At 39.5% G+C, this 22072-nt stretch overlaps 1 protein-coding gene and 1 non-coding gene across 2 annotated transcripts; one reads left to right on the top strand and one right to left on the bottom strand.

Moving 5' to 3' along the window:
• Positions 1-1774: 1774 nt before the first annotated feature.
• Positions 1775-2869, top strand: LOC113777253. The gene has a single exon (XM_027322287.1). It carries the CDS (start codon positions 1775-1777, stop codon positions 2867-2869), a length of 1095 nt encoding a protein of 364 aa, XP_027178088.1.
• Positions 2147-2253, bottom strand: LOC113778945. The gene has a single exon (XR_003469408.1). It is a non-coding gene; the product is annotated as a small nucleolar RNA R71 (small nucleolar RNA).
• Positions 2870-22072: the final 19203 nt, after the last annotated feature.

Here is a 22072-nt window from a genome sequence, read left to right as displayed (position 1 = left end):
ATGAATGATAGAGTATTAATTGTTAGCAATTTTATTATTAATTTCCTTTTGTCCCTGCCAAATATTATGTTAATTGTTAACATCTACTCATATTTGATATCTGGACTCAATTTCAGGGAGTGGAACAGAAAAGTACAAAAAAGGAGGGACTTTCTGGAGAAAATTGAGACTCCTAAAAGCTCAACAGACCTGGCCCATAAGGAAGGAAGAAACGGATTTCCTCTTGCTTTTGGCTGATGAAGAGTGGCTGGTACGAGAGTCCTACTAGCAAGAGGAAACAAGAAGAAATTCGGAGGGCCTCATTTTTGGTACTTTTACTCTCAATTCGGCGGGGACCACGGAGATAGGAAACATTAGTCAATTATTTAGAAACAAACGTACAGAGGGTAGGATAGCTTTTGAGGAATGTTTTAGGTTTCTTTCTTTTTCTTTTCACGCGTGCCTTGTGTTCGACAATAGTTCCGAATAGAAAAACGGCTTTGGCTTCTTGATTATTAGCGAAAAAATATGATGTTTTTGAACTCAATTGAATTGCGTGGCGAGTTTCTCATGAGGCGTGGCTAAACCTTTCATCTAGTCAAGGATGAACGGGACGGCGCAATTCCAAATATCTGTGAGATCTAATTAATTTTCACGTGTTCCTTAATTTGTTAATATTTGCACATTGTCTATTTGAATTTTCGTGGGATTATTTTGTTAATTGGATGTCAAGGGTCCGATGTTCAATGCAACTTATTAATCTATTTCCAAATTAGTCAATTAAATCAGTAATTATTTGATTGATTAATATTAGTGGCAACTGGCGTGTTTACACACTAGGGAAACGTGCAATCTAATTTAAGCAACTCTCGTAGCGTGTTATTAATTGGGGTTAGATTTTTCTAATTCTTAATGCAATTGGAAAATTCATTCCTACGGTCGTACCTAGGAGTATTTTCTAGTTAGGGGTAACCAATGGTCGTACCTTGGTTATCAATAAATTAAGAAAAAATTGATCGTTAGAGTTCGTCGGCGACTATAACTAGCCTATTAATAAATTAAGTGAACCTCCCTTGCATCAATGATCGGGTGAGTGGACTGTGTCTGAGTAGCTGTATCCTTGATTAGAATTTATCTATTCTTGATTTAATTCCTGTTTACATTCGTGCTAGTTAATTATTCGTTTTAGTGAATTGCTTAATCATTTTTAGCTTTATTCCGATAAAACCCCCCTTTTATCAATTGGAACTTTAAAGAGACAAATATCCCCAATCCCTGAGGAGACGACCCTATTTATCACTGTCTACTAGTTAATAAATTTTGTCAATTAATTAATTTTGATATATCGGATTCAGCAAAATTTTCGGGAACATGGTGAATCAAGTAATCCATTGCATATCTAGAGTTCCTATTCCAGTATCTAGGATTAATTATTGCCTGCGTTTAGTAGTAGTTAGGTTTTTATTATTATTGCACAGGTTCGGCACCTGTCAATTTTTAGCGCCGTTGTCGGGGATCGGCGTTAGTTATTTATTTCTTTTTGGGCTCTTTTTTCTTTTGTTTTGTTTTTGCTCTAATTTTCTAGTATTTTTTCTAGTTTATGGCTCGTTCTTCTCGTACAGGCGAATTAATTTTCGATCCTGAAGTAGAGAAGACTGCACGCCGAACTAGGAAAGAAACTAGATAGCTCAGAGAGGAGCAACCTAGTGTTGCACCTTAAGGACTGGATCCAGAGATGGAGTCAATAAATTTGCGGGGTGACCATTCGAGTGATTCAGACTAAGAGGAAGTTACCATGGCAAATGCACGAACATTAAGGGGGTTCGCTGCTCCTGATTTAACTCAACAGCCTTTGTGCATTACTTTTTCAAGTTTAAATGATAACACATCTTTTGAGTTAAAATCTGGCATAATTCATCTCTTACCATTTTTCCATGGTTTACCAGGTGAGGAGCCCTTTAAGTACTTGCAAGAATTCGATGTTGTTTGCAACAGTATGAAGCCTCCGAGAATTACAGAAGAGCAGATAAAAATGAGAGCCTTTCCCTTCTCTTTGAAAGACTCCACGAAAGAGTGGTTGTACTACCTACCACTAGGTAGTATCACCATGTGGGATCAGCTGAAGAAAAAATTCTTGGACAAGTACTTTTCGGTGTTTCGATCTGCAAACCTAAGGAAAGAGATATGCGGTATCAAACAACACCCAAGTGAGTCCCTCTATGAGTACTGGGAGAGGTTTAAGAAGTTGTGCATCAAATGCCCTCAGCATCAGATAAGTGAGCAACTGCTCATCCAATATTTCTATGAGGGGTTACTCTTCAGGGACAGGAGCATAATCGATGCTGCAAGTGGAGGGGCGTTAGTGAATAAGACTCCTCGGGTAGCATGGGAGTTGATTGAAGGGATGGCTGAGAACTCACAACAGTTTGGTTTAAGAGAGGACATCCCGATGCGTAAGGTGAATGAGGTAGAAACATCCTCTATACAACAGCAACTCTCTGAATTGACATCTTTCGTGCGACAACTAGCCGTAGGAAGTGCCTTACAAGCCAAAGTATGTGGGGTATGCACTGCCGTGGGTCATTCTACGGAGATGTGTTCACTGGTTCAGGAAGAAACTGCAGAACAGGTGAACATGGCTGGTCATGAGCCCGCACCAAGAAAGCAGTACGATCCTTACTCAAACACCAACAATCCTAGTTGGAGAGATCATCCCAACCTTAGATATGGAGGGAACATGCAGTCCAATTTCGTACCAAATAGGCAGCAAGGGTACCAGCAGCAGTACCAACCTCGCCCACCACCACCCCCTTCGAACTCAAGTCCGTCCATGGAAGAGATGATGAAGCAACTACTTGCGAATCAACAAAAGACGGATTCAGACCTGTAAAGTATGAGAAATCAACTGGGACAGTGCAATCATTGCAAAATCAAATGAATCAAATGACCATCACGATCAACCGTTTGGAGTCCCAGGTTCAAGGGAAGTTGCCATCTCAACCTGAGTTGAACCCAAAGAATGTGAGCGCCATGACCTTGAGGAGTGGCAAGGAGGTCCACGGACCTGACCCGGTGATTCCTAAGGACAAGGACGAGAAACGAATTGAGAAAGAGTTGAAAGAGGAGGGCAGAGACACCAAAGATCCAAAGGTAACCTCGGATCCAATCATTACAGTTAAAACTAATCCACCTCCTTTTCCTAACAGATTGGAAAAATCAAAGAAACAGGACAAGGAGAAAGAGGTCCAAGAGATTTTTCGCAAGGTGGAGATCAACATACCCCTGCTGGATGCAATCAAATAGGTACTCAAATATGCAAAATTTTTGAAGGACTTGTGTGTCAACCGAAAACAGTTAAAAGGAGATGAACGAGTTATAGTGGGGGAGAACGTGTCAGTAATCTTACAAAGGAAGCTTTCACAGAAATGCGGGGACCCAGGTATGTTTACTATTCCCTGTAGAATAGGTAATACGTTGATTGGTAGGGCCATGTTGGATCTAGGAGATTCAATTAATGTCATGTCAAAATCCATATATGTTTCTTTGAACTTTGGTCCTTTGAAAGACACGGGAATAATAATCCAATTGGCTGATCGAACCAATGTATATCCTGATGGGTTGGTTGAGGATGTTTTAGTAAAAATTAATAAATTGTTCTTTCCCGTTGATTTTTATGTGTTTGACATGGATGATGAACACTCCTACGACCCATCACCTTTACTGTTAGATAAACCCTTCTTGAGCACAACTCGAACCAAAATTGATGTTAATAAGGGCACCATGTCTATGAAATTTGATAGTGAGATTGTTCATTTTAACATTTTTGAAACCATAAAATATCCTTCAGAATCACATGCTAGTTATATTTTTTCTATAAATATTATTGACCTTACTGTACAAGAAGTTTTTGAAATTGAAGACAGGGATGAGTTGGAAGTCGCCTTGACCACGCATCTCGAGTCAACGACGACCTCTGGGGTGGAGTTGAGCGAAGAGGTCAAATGTGTGATTGGATTATTGCGAACGTTACCGCCTACAAGAACAAGGTATGATCTCGCACCCATTTTTATACCTGAACCTCATCAAAGGCTACTTCCATCTGTGGTGTAGGCACCTGTTTTAGAGTTGAACTCTTGCCAAAACACCTGAAATATGCATACTTGGGTGAGGGGGAGACACTCCCGGTGATCATCTCCGCGAGCTTATCAGAAGTTCAAGAAGACAAACTATTTCGAGTGCTGCGGGAACATAAACAGGCGATAGGATGGACCATCACCGATATTAAGAAAATTAGTCCCGTGGTGTGCATGCATCGGATTCGACTCGAGGAGGGTGCTAAACCTGTTTGGCAGGCTCAAAGGCGACTGAATCCGATGATGATGGAGGTCGTGAAGAAAGAAATCTTAAAGCTGCTGGACGTCGAAATTATATTTGTAATATCAGACAGCTCATGGGTGAATCCAGTACAAGTGGTTCCGAAGAAGGCAGGAGTGACGGTGGAGTCAAACCAAGAGGGTGAGTTCGTACCAGTTCAAAAGCCCAGCGGGTGGTGGCAGTGTATCGATTATCGAAAGTTGAACGCCGTCACGAAAAATGATCATTTTTTCCATCCTTTCATTGATCAGATGGTAGAGCGATTAGCATGTCGAGCTTACTATTATTTTTTGGATGGATTTTCAGGTTATTTTCAGATTACTATCGCACCCGAGAACTAGAAGAAGACCACCTTCATGTGCCCGTTCGGAACGTTTGCATACCAAATGATGCCATTTGAGTTGTGCAATGCACCTGTTACCTCCAAAGATGCATGGTAAGTATCTTTTCAGAGTATGTTGAAAAGATTATTGAGATTTTCATGGACGATTTTAGTGTGTATGGTGAAAGTTTTGATAATTGTCTGGATAACCTGAAATTAATCTTAGTAAGGTGTATAGAAACTAATCTCGTACTTAATTAGAAAAAATGTCACTTTATGGTCGAACACGGGATAGTTTTGGGTCATGTAGTGTAATCTAGAGGCATTGAACTTGATAAGGCAAAAGTAGATGTTATATCTACTTTACCTTACCCCGCAAGCGTGCGGGAGGTGCGTTCTTTTTTGGGTCACGCAGGTTTCTACAGAAGATATACTAAAGATTTTTTGAAAATTGGAGCACCTCTGTTCCAACTTTTGCAAAAAAAGGTGTTCTTCGAGTTCGATGAAGCATGTAAGAGGGCATTTGACAGGTTGAAAGAGCTATTGACCTCCTTACCCATTATCCAACCGCCCGACTGAAACCTGCCGTTCGAGATCATGTGTGATGCCAACAACTATGCAGTGGGCGTGGTGCTGGGTCAAAGAGTGGGAAAGGCAGCTCACGCCATCTACTACGTATCTTGAGTTTTGAACAGAGCTCAATTGAACTATTCAACCACCGAAAAGGAACTTTTGGCGGTTGTCTTTGCTTTAGAGAAATTTCGGTCTTACTTACTAGGCGCTAAAGTTATTATCTTCTCTGATCATGCAGTTTTGCAGTATCTGTTGACCAGGAAAGAGGCGAAACCATGGCTGATACGGTGGATATTATTGCTACAAGAGTTTGATCTGAAGATCCGAGATAAGAAAGGGGCAGAGAACCTGGTAGCAGATCACTTGAGTCGAGTGCAACTCGTCGAAGACGACCTCCCACTGAGAGAAGCATTCTCCGATGAGTACTTATTTTCTATTAATTTATCTTTGCCTTGGTATGCAAATATTGTTAATTTTCTAGTCACTGACAAGTTCCCCACATGATGGCCTAAGACAAAGAGGAACAAGCTGAGAAGTGATGCAAAGTCTTACATTTGAGATGATCCTTACCTCTAGAAGCAGGGTGCCGACCAAATCATCAGAAGATGTGTAGGTGAGGATGAATTATAATCTATACTAATCTATTGTCACTCTTTTACGTGTGGAGGTCACTTTGAACCAAAGAGAATGACTCGTAAAGTGCCGGAGAGCGGATTCTATTGGCTGACCCTCTTCAAGGACACCTACTCATTTTGTAAGTCTTATGATAAGTGTCAACGAGTAAGTAATATTTCTTGTAGAGATCAAATGACTCAAACCCTAATGATTTTTGTTAAAATTTTTGATGTTTGGAGTATTACTTTATGGGTCCTTTTCCTTCGTCTTTTGATTTTTTGTATATATTGCTCGCAGTAGATTATGTTTCGAAGTGGGTGGAAGCAAAGGCCACCCACACTAACGATTCCAAAGTGATTGCAGAATTCGTCAAATCTAACATTTTTGTCCGTTTTGGGATGCCGCGAGCAATTATCGGTGATCTAGGTAGTCATTTCTGTAACAAGACGATTGCTACAGTTTTCAGGAAATACGGTGTTTTGCACAAAATCTCAACATCCTACAACCCACAAACAAATGGTCAGGTGGAAGCATCGAACCGAGAGATCAAGTCAATTCTAGAGAAGTTGGTCCGGCTCGATAGGAAGAATTGGAGTATCAAGTTGGAGGATGCACTATGGGCATATAGGACGGTGTAAAAGAACCCATTGAAATGTTCCCTTACCGGTTGGTATTTGGGAAGTCATGTCACCTCCCGGTCGAATTCGTGCATAGAGCATTTTGAGCGGTCAAGCAATGTAATATGGATATCGAGGAGGGCAGAATTCAAAAAAAATTGCAATTACAAGAATTGGAGGATATTCGAAATGAAGCATACGAGAATGCGGTGATTTATAAGGAGAAGAATAAGATATTTCATGACCAACAGATCTCTAGGAAGACATTTATCTGCGGGCAAAAAGTTCTACTGTACCACTCGAAATTGAAACTATTTCCAAGCAAATTACGTTCTCGTTAGATTGGTTTTTTTGTTATGACTAATATTTTTCATTATGATGCAGTAGAGATCCAGAGTTTGAAAACGAAAAAGAAATTTGTAGTGAATGGTCACCGTCTCAAGCCGTATTATGAAGGGTTTCTAATTGAACGGGTGGAGATGGTGCAACTGGAAGACCCGATTTGCTTAGTTTAAGCAAATTTCGGACTATGTCGAGCCAAAAATATTAAAGAAAGGCGCTCTTTTGGGAGGCAATCCAAATATTGTTTTCTTTGTTGTTTTTTGTTGCTCAATTCTTTCGTTTTGTCGTTTCTCAGTTGGGTGGTAGTCGATCCTAATATTTTCCTCCACTGTGACCAGGAAATGCAATCTTGGCATGCCCACGCCATGTTAATGACTCCTGAGATCAATGAACGTTTATCAATCTTGGCGTGCCCGCGCCATGTTGGTCAAATCTCAACATCTCGCGACATTGGCAGGAAATGCAATCTTGATGTGCCCACGCCATGTTAGTGACTCCTGAGGTCAGTGGACGTTTTATAATCTTGGCGTACCCACGCTGTATTTGACAACCCAAAAACAAAGAAAATATCAAGAATAAAAATAAAAATTATTTTTCCTCTTTTTCTTTCCTTCTTTTCTTTCTTTTCTTTCTTTCTTCTTCCTTTTTTCCCTCTTCTTCCCCGCTGCCCATGCTTTTTCTTATTCCTTCTGTACTTTCGACCACAACCCCCAAATCTTTCCCTCTCCTCTTTCCACTCGACCGACACCAGCTCGCGTCCGCCGCCATTGTCTCCCTCCATCGCACTACACTAGCCTCAAACATCAGGCGCGCCGCATTTCTCCTTTCCCGTAGCCGACGCGCCATCGCGCATCACTCCCTCTCCTCGCGCGACTGCCCTCTCTTGCTCACCGACAACCACTTCCGCCCACCACCGACGAGCGCTGACCCCCCCTCTCTCTCTCCGTCGCTAGTGCGTGCCACCCCTCGTTCAGCCGCATGCAGCCAGTGCTCCTTCTTCCTCTCCCGTAACGCCGCTCGTCCAGCCCATGACGAGCTCATCTCCCCAGCGCACAGGCCCGTGCGTTTTTTCTTCTCCATCCGCGAGACGCGCCGACGCCTATTCTTCTAGCCACGATCGCGCGCACCCACGGACTGCCGCCGCCCCTTGCCGCTTCCGTCACCCACTGCTACCAACGACACCGTTGGACAGTGGGCAGGTATCTCTGAATCCCTCTGTTTTCGAGTTGCCCTTTAGTCTACTGCATTCTTAGTTGTCAATTTTTGGGCTCCATTGAAGGCTCTGTGGTTCATTTGCTACGTGAGATACTCCAGTAGCTGTTGTGAGCTTCCTCAATGCTGTTAAGTTGAATTGTTGATTTCTTGAATTGGAAACATTTGTTGATTTATTCGAACACTAGCACTGTCCCTAGTCCCGTTGAGTAAAATTGGTGCATTATTTGGGGGTGATTTGGGAGTTAGTTGCCATTTGCTTCTCGTTTTGGTTTCTGCTCATTTTTTTTGGTACTGCTTGGTGTGTTTGGATTTATCAAGTGCAATGGGTTGGCCATTTGATTTAATTTTTCCCTGTGCGTACACCAGTGGTACTGGTGAGGGTAGTTTACATAATATTTGTTACTCCTGTGTTATTGGTTGCCTAATCGACTACTGGACATTTATGGTTGAGTTGTTTCTGTCCAACTTCTGAACTGCTGTTGCTGGAGTGCCATTTTCTTGGGTCATTTGCTAATTTTAGTAGGTTGAGTTGTGTATTTGACTGTCCAATTGGTGACAGTTGTTGAGCTTTTGGGGTGAGCAAAATTTTGTTATTCTCTGTGATTGTTGGAGGCCATCGCTGTGATTTTCTTGTTGATTCAATTTACTTGCTTTGCCGGGGTTCCTTGCATTGTTGACATTAGTTATATTTATTGGGCATTTGCTTGTTGCTTGGGGGCTATTGTTCACTCATATGGAATGTTGTTTCTGCATCTATTGGTGGCTTTAGTTTCTTGTTGTTTGGAGTGATAACGGCCACCTATGATGAAGCCACGATCCTCCTCTAAGTCTAGGACACCTAGAACTTCTCAGCCTCCTCCACCTCAGCACTTTATTCCCGCCTCTAACCCCTCACACGATCCTTCTTCCTTTGGGAGAAGGGCTCCCCTTGGGAGGCAAAGAGGCATCCATATTTCTGACCCTGCACATTTTGGGGGTAATTTGAACTTCACCAAGGCCGCCGACAAGTAGCGATATACTGCTTGTTGTGAACGGCGAATTATTCCCTGCCGTTATCGGGACGCCGCCACCTTAGGTCTTCTGAATATTTGGGTCGATTTTGACTGATTCATTGATGCCATTGGGTGGCGTCCCTATACTTATATTGTGGACCGTCCAGTTTTTGTCGAGTTGATTAGGGAGTTCCATGCCATATTCGAGTTCGATCTCCCCACGGGTTACACAGTTTCTACTCCCAATGTCATCCGTTTTAGACTAATGGGTCAAGAGTTCCACCATTCCATTACTGATTTCAATCTTGTCCTTAGTTTTATTGATCAGGCCTATGCCGACTCTCGTGAATATTCTGAGAGTGCATGTGACTACGTACAGTCCTTTTTCTCCCGCTATCGACATAGTTGGAAGGATATGTCCGTAGACCGTGCTAAATATGACACTCGTCTGTCTAAGAGTTGCTATCTGAAGGACCCCGCGTCTCGCTATATCCACTATTTTTTGGCCTATAGTTTCTCCGGTAGGCGAGATAGCTCGAGTGTTTTGTCTAAGTCAGAATTTTTTTTATTTGGTGCATGCATAACAATATTAAAGTTAATCTTGGGTGCTGGCTCGCTTCTCAATTCAAATCTATTTTACCTAAAAAGAATCGCCTCCTAATTCTTGGGTCATACATTACTCATTTGGCTGTTAATTTGCATGTGCTTGATCTTTCTAACCATGATTTACATGTTGCCTGTCAAATGGAGCCTTTGGACATTTCTTGTCTAGAGAAAATGGGTTTGGTTCGGGAGGACGACGACGGATGGGAGGTTGTTTCCCCGGGACTGCTACGCGCCCCCCTTCGGTCATCTTTTGCCCGCTCCTCCACTGATGGCGGTAATCCCGGCCTATCTACCTCCGCTCCTTCCCCACCCACCCCAAGGGCCGACGACTGGCTCCAACTCCGGAACACAGTTGAAAGACTGGAGACTCGAGTGACCCACATTAACATTAACTTGCATAACATGGCGCAGAATTTGGCAGCATTTATGCACCATGCAGGTCTTGCTCCTGAATTCCCGCCCGACCCGCCCTTGTTTTGACGACTTCAGGGAAGTACCGTTGCCCTTATCCTTCCTTTTACTGTTAGATTATCACATTGAGGCCAATGTGTGGTTTAGGTATGGGGGGATCAGTTTTGATGCTAGTATTTTCAGTTTTCGATTTTTAGGTGTTTTTCCTTTGTTTTTAGTTTGATATTTATCTCCTTTTCGTCTATTTATTTTATTTGTGATCAACTCTTATTTGAATACCAAGTTTTGATGTTGGACTATTGCCTCTAATTCTGCTCTTGCCAAGTTTTAATAATAAAAGGGTATCAAGTTAATGTGGTTGAGTTCAGGGACATCTCTTTGGTGAATATCAATAATTGTTTGACTCCTCTAATTTTTGGTTAACTTGTCTAGGCATAGGGAATGATTGTTGGCATTTTTCATGTGAATTGGTCCAGTTATTAACTTTAGATCTCCATGTTTGAAAATATGCGGCTAACTACTGTTATGTTTGTGTTTTTTTTAGTTATTGTGCTATATGGGTGTAAATAAGAGTTGGCTGTGCTCCGCTAGTGGTTACTACTGAATAAATGGGGATCTTCACCTAAAGTGTCGATTTTCGCATCAAAAAGTAGTGATCACTATGAGCACGTGGTCTTATAGCGATTGAAGCTGAGTAACCGAGCCCCTGCATCTAACAAATGTTGGAGTTCACGTCAAAAGGCTCTAATGGTTAGAGACTAAGTCTTTTATTGTTATAGGAAAGAAAAAAAAAGAAAAAAAAGAGAAAAGTAGAAAAACGTGATAAAAAGGCGAAGATCGTTTTAGTGTGTGAAAAAGTCAGCTTGCCGATTTGTGAATTTAATATTGAGATTTTGGTTAATAGTTGGACCATTTGCTTATGAATGTGAGCAACCATTCCCTTTTCTTAGATTAGTTTGCTTTAATTTGAAGGAGTTGGTGATTTAGAAACTAACTGGGGTGATTTTTCTTGGATCTTGACCTATGATGCTTGATATATGTTTTTCTTGGTATCTTGGCATTATGATAGTTGGAGCAATAGTCATTGTCAATGTTTGGTGTTTGATTACTGTGCTCATACTTGAGGGCAAGCATGGTTCAGGTGTAGGGAAAATTAATAAGGTATTAATTGTTAGCAATTTTATTATTAATTTTCCCTTTGTCCATGCCAAGTATTATATTAATTGTTAACATCTACTCATATTTGGTATCTGGACTCAATTTCAGGGAGTGGAACAGAAAAATATAAAAAAGGAGGGGCTTTCTGGAGAAAATTAAGACTCCTAAAAGCTCAACAGACCTGGCCCACAAGGAAGGAAGAAACGGATTTCCTCTTGCTTTTGGCTGATGAAGAGTGGCTGGTACGAGAGTCCTACTAGCAAGAGGAAACAAGAGGAAATTCGGAGGGCCTCACTTTTGGTACTTTTACTCTCAATTCGGCGGGGACCACGGAGATAGGAAGCATTAGTCAATTATTTAGAAACAAACGTACAGAGGCTAGGATAGCTTTTGAGGAATGTTTTAGTTTTTTTTTCTTTTTCTTTTCACGCGTGCCTTGTGTTTGACAATAGTCCCGAATAGAAAAACGGCTTTGGCTTCTTGATTATTAGCGAAGAAATATGATGTTTTTGAACTCAATTGAATTGTGTGGCGAGTTTCTCATGAGGCGTGGCTAAACCTTTCATCTAGTCAAGGATCAATTCGACGGCGCAATCCCGAATATCTGTGAGATCTAATTAGTTTTCACGCGTTCCTTAATTTGTTAATATTTGCACGTTGTCTATTTGAATTTCGTGGGATTATTTTGTTAATTGAATGTCAAGGGCCCGATGTTCAATGCAACTTATTAATCTATTGCCAAATTAGTTAATTAAATTCGTAATTATTTGATTGATTAATATTAGTGACAACTGGCGTGTTTACACACTAGGGAAATGTGCAATCTAATTTAAGTAACCCTCGTAGCGTGTTATTGATTGGGGTTAGATTTTTCTAATTCTTAATGCAATTGGAAAATTAATTCCTACGGTCGTATCTAGGAGTATTTTCTGGTTAGGGGTAATCAATGGTCGTACCTTGGTTATCAATAAATTAAGGAAAAATTGGTTGTTAGAGTTCGTCGGCGATTATAACTAGCCTATTAATAAATTAAGAGAACCTCCCTTGTATCAATAATCGGGTGAGTGAACTGTGTCTGAGTAGCTGTATTCTTGACTAGAATTTATCTATTCTTGATTTAATTCTTGTTTACATTCGTGCTAGTTAATAATTTGTTTTAGTGAATTGCTTAATCATTTTTAGCTTTATTTCGATAAAACCCCCCATTTTATCAATTGGAACTGCAAAGAGACAAATATCCCCAGTTCCTGAGGAGACGACCCTGCTTGCCACTGTCTACTAGTTAATAAATTTTATCAATTAATTAATTCTGGTATATCGGATTAAGCAAACTCTTAAGGAATAGCGTGAATCAAGTAACCCATTGCACACTTAGAGTCTCTGCTCCAGTACCTATGATTAATTATTGCCTACGTTTAGTGGTAGTTAGGTTTTTATTATTATTGCACAGGTTCGGCACCTGTCAATGAATGCTAATTTTTATTTTCTTGACGTTGACCCCAGTGCCAATATTAATGATTTCTATTTTTTCTAAGTTCGGTTTGTATTTCTCTTCATGCTATTCAAGATTCTTTAACAAAGACTCAAATTCTTCCTTGTTATCGCTCTCGTCTTGAATTTTCAATTCCAAAACTCGTGAGAGATATCGAAGTTGAAGTCATCAAATTTCGAAACGGTGATATGCTAAGGGTCAATATATTTTATTTTGGCCATCTGAAAAGAATGAGATAAATACAACAATGCATAAGTAAAACAATTGAAAAATGAATACTGTGCATTTCAAAAGAAGGACAAAACGTCATAATACGCTATTTAATATAAGACTTGTATTGAAAAAACATTTAATTCAAAACTATTTACGAAACTGAAAGGCAAAAGATGATCAATTTGAATGATTTCTTTCATAGTTCTTGACCAAAGGCAATCCCCTAGATTTATCAAAATTTCCTTCGAGAGAGAACGTGATTTGCAGTCCAGTTTTGAATGGCTCCTTCGAGTACGAAAGGCTTTTGGACTATTCCGATTACTTCATTCTCGCCCACAATGTATTTCGCAAGCTCCTCAGAACTCCTCGTCAGTGGTAATGGCCCCTAAAGTGTTTTTATATTCAGGAAGAGGGTCCTTGCTCACACTTGATCCTGACTCATTTTTTTCCCTTAAAATTATGTCCCCACCTTCAATCATGTCTTGGATCTTATGCCTTAGTGCCTGACAATTGTCGGTAGAGTGGTCAGAATTTCTAAAATGATATGCACAAATGGCCTGAGGATCATAACCAACAGGCATGCCCCTATGGTAGGTTTGAGAAGGCACCATGCTAATTTTACCAGCAGCCTTAAGTTGCTTGTACAATTGATCGATAGGTCGGCCCAGGTTGGTGAAAGTTTGATATGGGGTTGGTTTTCGAATTTTTCTGTTCAGAGAATAAGTTCGGTTGTTTGGTTGAACAGGTCTTGGATTATAAGGAGAACGAGATCGAATTTGAAGATTAAGTTGAAAAATTGGGACGGGTAGCATAGGTAGGTTTGCGTAGTTCGGCTGACGTCAAGGGTGATTGATAGTGGCATGGTAAATAGGATGTGGGTTTGGGTAATATGGATAGGGTGATGAATATGTGGGGTATTGCTAAAATCTGGGTCGGGAAGACGGACCTTGGTCCCACACAAAAGCATTTTCTCTTTCATTCTTCTTGAATTGAGGCTCCCTTCCATTTTTATTATGACCTTGCAAGGCGTCAAACTGTGATTTTAAGGCCGATATATTGACAATTTTTCCTGCCCTGACATAATCATCATATTCCTCGAACTTATTGATAATTGCCGCAAATGAACACCCGATCATGCAAAAAATTTCTCAAAATATGGTGGGTCATGTGCCTTAATAAATGTACAGACAATTTCCTTTTCTGTCATCGGAGGTTCCACCTTGGCTGCCAATCTTCACCATCGCTTGGCATATGTCTTATGATCTTCGGATGATTTCCTTTCAGTGCCTTCAAGCGTGGTCCTCGTTGGAGCAAGTTCACAATTGTACTCGTATTGTCTCACGAAGGCAATTGACAAATCCAACCATGTTTTCATTTCTTCAGGCTTTAAATTGGAATACCAATCCAGAGCATCGCCTTCCAAACTCTCGGGGATTAAACGTATTGGCAAATTTTCATCATCTACTGGCTTTCCCAACTTATTTGCAAATAGTTTTAAATGCGTCTTGGAGTTACCAGTTCCATCATACTTACTAAATTTGGGTGTTTTAAAACCCAAAGGCAATTGCATGTCTGGAAAAAGACACAACTCATTATAAGCCAAGTCTCCAGGCTTGCTCAATCTTTGACTTTTTCTCATGAATTCATCAAATTTATCCAATCTTTTTAACAAATTTTTGTCTATAGGGGCGGAGGATTCACCCATTTCCACCTTCCCTTATATAGCAGCATCCAACATGAATGGCTTAGTGGTGGTGTGATGAGGTACTTGAGAATCTAGGTATTTCTGAGGCATTTGAATGCTAGCCGGGTTGACTTGGATGTTATGGGGATAAGTATATGAAAAACTGGAAGTGCAATGGGTGAAAGTCTTTTCGGGTATGTCTGCAAAGGACGATGCAAATGTAACTTGGATATGGGACAGAAGAGGTGGTTGGTGTTCTATTTCAGGTTGGCTGATAGGCATGGGATCGTGTTGGATACCGCCACTGCTAGCAACCAGCTGATCAATTATGAGCCTTTGGGTTGTTATTTCTTTGTTCAATTCATTGAATATGTTTAACATCTTGCTCAATTGAACTCCCAAATTTGCGGTGTCGCTGTTGGCTTCGTTGCAGGCCTACTGGATGATTCAGAATGTGCACTCATGTTTACATTATTTTTCAAAACTCGGTTACGTGATCGTGTAATGATGGAATTTTTTTGTGTAGTTATGTTTGCAATTACCTGAAAATTTAGAAAAAAATCCTATTTAAATTCTTTTTTGACCAGCTGTTGACAAAATACGAAAAGAAAGAAAAAGAAAAAGGCACGAGTTAGTATATATTGAGGTAATTCAGATGCATGTCTTATTGGCGAACCCTTTTATGCTAAGGGTTAGCTTAGCATGAAAATGCAATCCTTCAGAGCAGGCACTGTACAACACCCGATGGAGCCGATCAACTTATTGAATAGAACAATTTGAAAAATTTGGCCAATTGGAGTGACAGGAGATATTTGTCCTAACAAAATGATGACAAAATCCGAACGGATTGATTACTTTGATCGACACATAAAATAATGTTTAAAAGTGCCTACTCTTGAAAGAATGACAATAGTGAACGATAGACCGAAACCCTAAGAGAGAATAAACAGGTTAAATGGATCGGATGAAATTGATGATTTATTCGAAAATTGACTGGATCACCCTAAAAATGAGTAAACTGGTCAAATGAATTGAATGAAATTGATGATTTATTCAAAGATTGACTGAATTACCCTAAAAATGGGTAAACTGGTCAAGTGAATTGAATTAGATGGTCCTAAAAATGAATGAATTGATTGAATTAATGATTTATTCAAAAATGACTAAATTGTTTTAAGAGTGAATGAATTGATCAAATAGATGAAATGAAGTTAATGATTTATTCAAAAATAACTGGACTATCCTAAAAATGAATGAATTGATAAAATGGATTGAATGAAATTGATGATTTATTTAAAAATCGATTGAATTGTCTGTCCATTGGTAAAAAATTCATTGCGATGCATTAGTCTATGAACCTTCTAAAATCAAGATTTGGCCTCAATATATTTACCATCTCAACAATGAGGAATTATTTGTGAATTTTTTCAAATTAATGTCCTTTACGCAAGGGATTTTTTACCAATTCTAATAAAATAGCCAAAAGATGATTGTTAGATGCTTATATTCTAAAGTGCAAAAGTTGCTCTATTATCATAGGAAAGATTGGATCCTACCTTATCTTGTGCACTACCCCTCTGGATGGTACAAAAATATAAACGTGCAAGTCTCATTGGATTACATATCCGAGACACAAGGTGGCTTATTCCTAACACAGGATTTCCTATGTGGCATTCCCTTCTAAAGTTTATGCATGATGCCAATTTATCAAATCAATTAAATATGCAATAAAACATGCCCTAAAGGGGCCCTTTGTATGCCAAGGGTAGGGCCTAAAATGATGTGCAATTATTAATCTACAAATGCAATACATCGGAATCTTAAACGTGCAATAGCCTATCTAAGAGGGTAGATTCTAAAAGAGTATCATGCTAGATCTCTTTTTCCTAACGTTTGTGAATGTAAAAGACAAGAAAACAAAGAAATGTTAGTTCAACACATAACACGTTGTGACAATCAATTGATATAAAAAGCAAAAAGAGAAATTAGGAAAGACAGGTAGAATCCCTCCTCTCATGCCTAGTGTCCCTAGTTGGGTAAGGTTGACTCTAGGGTATTTCTAATATGGATGCATGAGATTTAGCTTACTAATGCATCTAGATTCGATATGGCTTTAGACTCCCAAGCCTTCAGACCAAGAGGCGAAGGGTCATCAACCCCAAGGCCTTTGATCGGTGGCTTGAGTGATCCCTTAGGTATCACTATGGGCGCAGAGCACACCATCCGCCTACCTAAGGAAATTGATTCTAATCCTACAAGGAGATGTGAGAAACGTCAAAAAAAAGTAAAAAGAAAAAGAAAAAATAGGGTAAAAGTCATGCATGCACGTATGAGGTGCTTTCTTTTGAGAGGAGGGATTATAATACCATCAAATGCGGGTGAAGGTTCTAGGGTGGCTACCCCCCTCCCAAGATGCAAGCGCGATACAAGTAAAAGCAAATAAATAAACAACCCATTCATCACATACACGGTGTGCAAGAAGTGATTACGTGCGTGGTAGATGCAAAAAGTCCGAAAAGGAAAAAAAATGCAACCTAAAACTAAGGTTAGAAAAAGAAAAAAATTGACTAAATCAAATGCTCAGACTCTCAAATTCCTCCCCAGTGGAGTCGCCAAGATGTCGCGCCCCATTTTTTGAGAAAATAAAAAAATCACATGTTTTATAAAAAATGAATTTTGATTAATTTTGTGTGAAAAATGAGTTTTTGATTTTTAGACAATAAATAAGAAAAATGGGCCTAAATGGGACTTAAAAAGTGCGACGATTTTGACCCAAAAATAATAGTTTAAAAAGAGTTTTTAATGAAAAATAGGAGTCGCCATTTGGTATTGAATTAAGGTGTACCAAGTCACCTAAAATAAATTTTGAACAAAAAAGTAAAAAAATCCTTTTTAAACGACTTCAAGTTTTCGAAAATCAGAGAAGAGTGTTCGGAAGTCACATTTGAAGAAGGAAAGACAAGGATAAAATCCAAACTACCTTTTCAACCTAGCCTAAAGCTAGTTGCGTGATTTAGTCAAAAGTTTTCTTATTTTAACTTAAAAATTTATCAAATTTAGATGTCACTATATGAATGCAAACCTAGATCTAATGGTTATCCGAAGGGTCAATATGTCTCTTTAAAGTTTGATTGGTGCAAATCGCATTAATTGTGATGTCCAAGAGTGACTCTTTGAAGAGGTCACGAATATGCAAAAACATGAGACTCTAAGAAAAGAAAAGAAAATAATAATATACAAATATACATGACTTAAAGGAATGTATCATAACGGGTGTGAGAAACTAAGATTTGTGACTTCAATTTTCCCTTTTATAGAGGGAATACGAGCGTGCTAAGGCTAAAGAGCCATACTCGTCCATATCCCATATTTGAGGGGTATTTCCTATCTAATCAAGCAAATGATCTAGCCTAATTATAATTCTAATTCTCTTAAATAAAATGCAAGTCTAATGTCATGTTTCACGCATAGAGATAAGAAATATACATATAGAGGAAATATGGGATAAGGGATATATATATAAAGGACATGTCATGCAAAATGATAAAAATCCTAAAAGATAGAAAATATGCATGCAAATATAATGATTGTCACACAAACATGATCTAGTGCGTGGATGGTCCCTAAGGGTCTAGCGTTGGACTAACTCATGTTTATAAGTCCTCACTAGCGTTGGACTAGTGGGAAATTGGAACAAAGGGCCACAACTAACATTGGACTAGTGTGGTGACAGGAAAGGGGCCACAACTAGCGTTGGACTAGCGTGGTGACGTCACACATTGATTATAACTAAACAAATCATATAAAACATAATAAAGCAAGTAAATACATAATATCACATAAAACACGTTACACATAAGCATAATATCTAGATGCAAGACCCTAAGAAAGCGAGTAACACATAAACACATAAGCATGTAAAAACACACATGCATCACGATCTTGCTCGAATTTTCAAATGTACCTTCAGTTGTCATCTATTGTTTAATTAATTTTGCTTTGGCTTTTAACCATACCACCACGAGCCGAAAACAGAACTTCTGCGGGAATATGCACTCTCTGCCTCCACGTTCCCTGAATCCTTTGTATCATTAATCTTCAGAGGTTGTAATAAGTTTCTTGTCAATTAGATCCATTATAATTTCGTGATTTTGTTTGCAAAAATTTTGTTCCAAATTATAATTTACCAGTACCGTTACAGAGTACTATGATGGAAACCGTGAAGGCGACAAAAACACCAACAATCTGAATCACCTTTCCGATGATGATGATGATGATAAGCAAGTTTTTTTTTTTTTTTTGGAATAAAAAAATTGTTAGGATCGGGCCAGGAAATAGACAAATTCAAGTTAGCACAAAGTAGGCGGTATAACCGACCATATAATAGATAGGCGGTAGATACCAGCCATATAATAATTAGGCGGTAAAACCGACCATATAAAGACGGATAACAAAGCAAATAAAAGACACAAAAGATTTACGTGGTTCGGTCAAATTGACCTACGTCCACGGGCGAGGGAGGAGCAATATTTCTACTATGAAGAAGAAATACAAAAGACCGTAGGAAAGTGGTTCCTAGGCCAATAGGCACTTACAAAAGAGTTTAGAAAATATTCCTAAACTCAAAACAAGAGAGCCTAAAATATTTGACTGAATGGGCTAGATGACTCAAGAAGCTAATAGCCCATATAACTCTCTTGAGTGGTGCGAGTTAAAACCTTCAGAAGGCTTCCTTATTTATAGGAATCCAAAGAAGGCATTCCTCAAGCCTTTGTCGATGTGGGATGCAAAATTTTGCCACCAATTCAACCATTGTGGGCGTCAACAATTGCGGCTCAACAAATCTCCACCTTGGCATAATTTTGAGTCCCACCATCGTCAATAGTAAAATCGCTCCACCTTCTCCACATAAGACCCAATGGGTCTAAATCACAAATAACGAACACCAACCAAGTCCAAGCACTGCTTGAACTTGTAATTTGGAAGAGACTTCGTAAACATATCGGCTGGATTGTCCTTGGTATTGATTTTCTGAATAAGGACTTTTCCCTCAGCAATGATATCCCGAATGAAGTGATACTTCACATCAATGTGTTTCGTCCTCTCATGATACATCTGATCTTTAGTCAAGTGTATGGCACTTTGACTATCACAGTGAATATCAGTAACACCTTGATATAGACTTAGCTCGCTAAATAAACTCTTCAACCACAAGGCTTCTTTGATTGCCTCGGTCACAGCCATATACTCTGCTTCTGTAGTAGACAAAGCTACGACAGGTTGTAGAGTAGTTTTCCAACTAACAGCACAACCGCCAATGCAAAATACATAGCCTGAAAGCGATCTTCTCCTGTCAAGATCCCCAGCGTAGTCTGAGTCTACAAAACCAACCAAAGTGTTATTATTTCTTCCAAACTCCAAACATACATTTGAAGTACCTCGCAAGTATCTGAGAATCCACTTCACAGCCTGCCAATGTGTTTTACCAGGGCAAGACATATATCTGCTAACAACACTGACTGCTTGTGCAATATCTGGACGAGTACAAACCATTGCATACATAATATTGCCGACTGCACTGGAATAAGGAACCCGTGCCATATAATCTTCCTCTTCATCTGATTTTGGTGATTGAGCAGCAGATAGCCGAAAATGGCTAGCAAGAGGAGTAGATACTGGTTTAGCATCTTTCATGCCAAAACGCTCCAAGACTTTCTCAAGATAATTTTTCTGGGTCAAAAATAACTTCCCTACTCCTCGATCTCGCTTGATATCCATGCCAAGAATTTTCTTAGCTGCTCCCAAATCTTTCATTTCAAATTCACTATTTAACTGCAGTTTCAAGGTGTGAATTTCTGACAAATTCTTGGCAGCAATGAGCATGTCATCAACATAAAGCAGCAAATAAATGGAAGAACCATCATTTAACTTCCGGAAGTAAACACAACTATCATACATGCTCCTCAAATAACCATGACCCAACATAAAGGAATCAAACCTTTTATACCATTGTCTTGGAGACTGCTTCAATCCATATAAGGATTTCTTCAACAAGCAAACATGGTCTTCCTTACCTTCAATTTCAAAACCCTGGGGTTGTCTCATATAAATTTGTTCTTCAAGTTCGCCATGTAAGAAAGCTGTCTTAACGTCGAGTTGTTCTAACTCCAAATTATACATGGCAACTAAAGCAAGCAAAACACGAATAGAGCTATGTTTAACAACAGGTGAGACTATATCATTAAAATCAACACCTTGTACCTGACTATAGCCCTTTGCAACCAATCGTGCTTTATATCTTGCATCTTCAACCCCTGGAATACCTTCCTTTTTCTTGAAGACCCACTTGCAACCAACTATTTTCTTAGCTGACGGCGGCTTTACAAGAACCCAAGTTTCATTCTGATGAAGAGATTCAATTTCTTCATTCATCGCAATCAACCACTTTGCAGAATCATCACAAGAAACTGCTTCTGAATAGGTGGAAGGCTCACCAACTGCATCAGTTTCTTCTGCAACAGATAAAGCATATGCAACTAAATTTGCATATCTTTGTGGTGGTCGAATATCTCTCCTTTGTCTATCTCTGGCTATGGAATACTCCTCTTCTTCTGAACTATCTTCAATAGTAGATTCAAGTGCATCTACTGGCACTTGCTGAATAGAAGATTTGGATTGAGAAGGACCAGAACTGCCAATATCAAGCTCCACCTGCTTCTGTGTACTATCAGTAGTACAAGAACTAGAAGACTCCTTCTTGGAAGATTACATAGATAATTCATCAAAAGTAACATCTCTACTGATTACAAATTTTGGAGATTTGGGATCAGGACACCATAATCTGTATCCTTTCACCCCAGAAGCATACCCAAGAAAAATGCACCTTTTAGCCCTAGGCTCCAATTTTCCATCATTCACGTGCATGTATGCTGGACACCCAAAAACTTTTAAATTGGAGTAATCAGCAGGAGTACCTGACCAAACTTCCTCAGGAGTTTTGAAATCAAGAGATGCAGAAGGAGAACGGTTGACAATATAACAGGCCATATTGATCGCCTCTGCCCAAAAGTCGTTTGTCAACCCTGCATTGGAGATCATACATCTTGCTCTCTCCAAAAGCGTTCTGTTCATACGTTCGGCCACACCATTTTGTTGAGGCGTCATCCTGACGGTGTGATGCCGAACAATTCCTTCATTTTTGCAAAATTCATTAAATTCACCTCCACAAAATTCCATGCCATTATCTGTTCTCAACCGCTTAACATGTTTTCCTGTTTGTTTCTCAATCAAAACTTTCCATTGCTTGAAAGTTAAGAAAACATCATTTTTGTGCTTAAGAAAATAGACCCAAACTTTCCTTGAATAATCATCAATGAAAGTCAACATGTACCTGGCACCACCTTTAGAAGGAGTACGAGAAGGACCCCATAGATCTGAATGAATGTAATCAAGAGTACCTTTTGTCTTATGAATTGCTGG

This window comes from Coffea eugenioides, chromosome 7 (assembly GCF_003713205.1).
Source record: "Coffea eugenioides isolate CCC68of chromosome 7, Ceug_1.0, whole genome shotgun sequence".
Taxonomy (NCBI): Eukaryota; Viridiplantae; Streptophyta; class Magnoliopsida; order Gentianales; family Rubiaceae; genus Coffea; species Coffea eugenioides.
Note: the sequence above shows the minus strand (reverse complement) of the source record. Positions and strands in the feature narration are given on the sequence as shown.

Bases quoted from the DNA above. Each gene is read 5' to 3' on its own strand.
- LOC113777253 (XM_027322287.1), top strand. From the start codon at position 1,775: ATGGCAAATGCACGAACATTAAGGGGGTTCGCTGCTCCTGATTTAACT.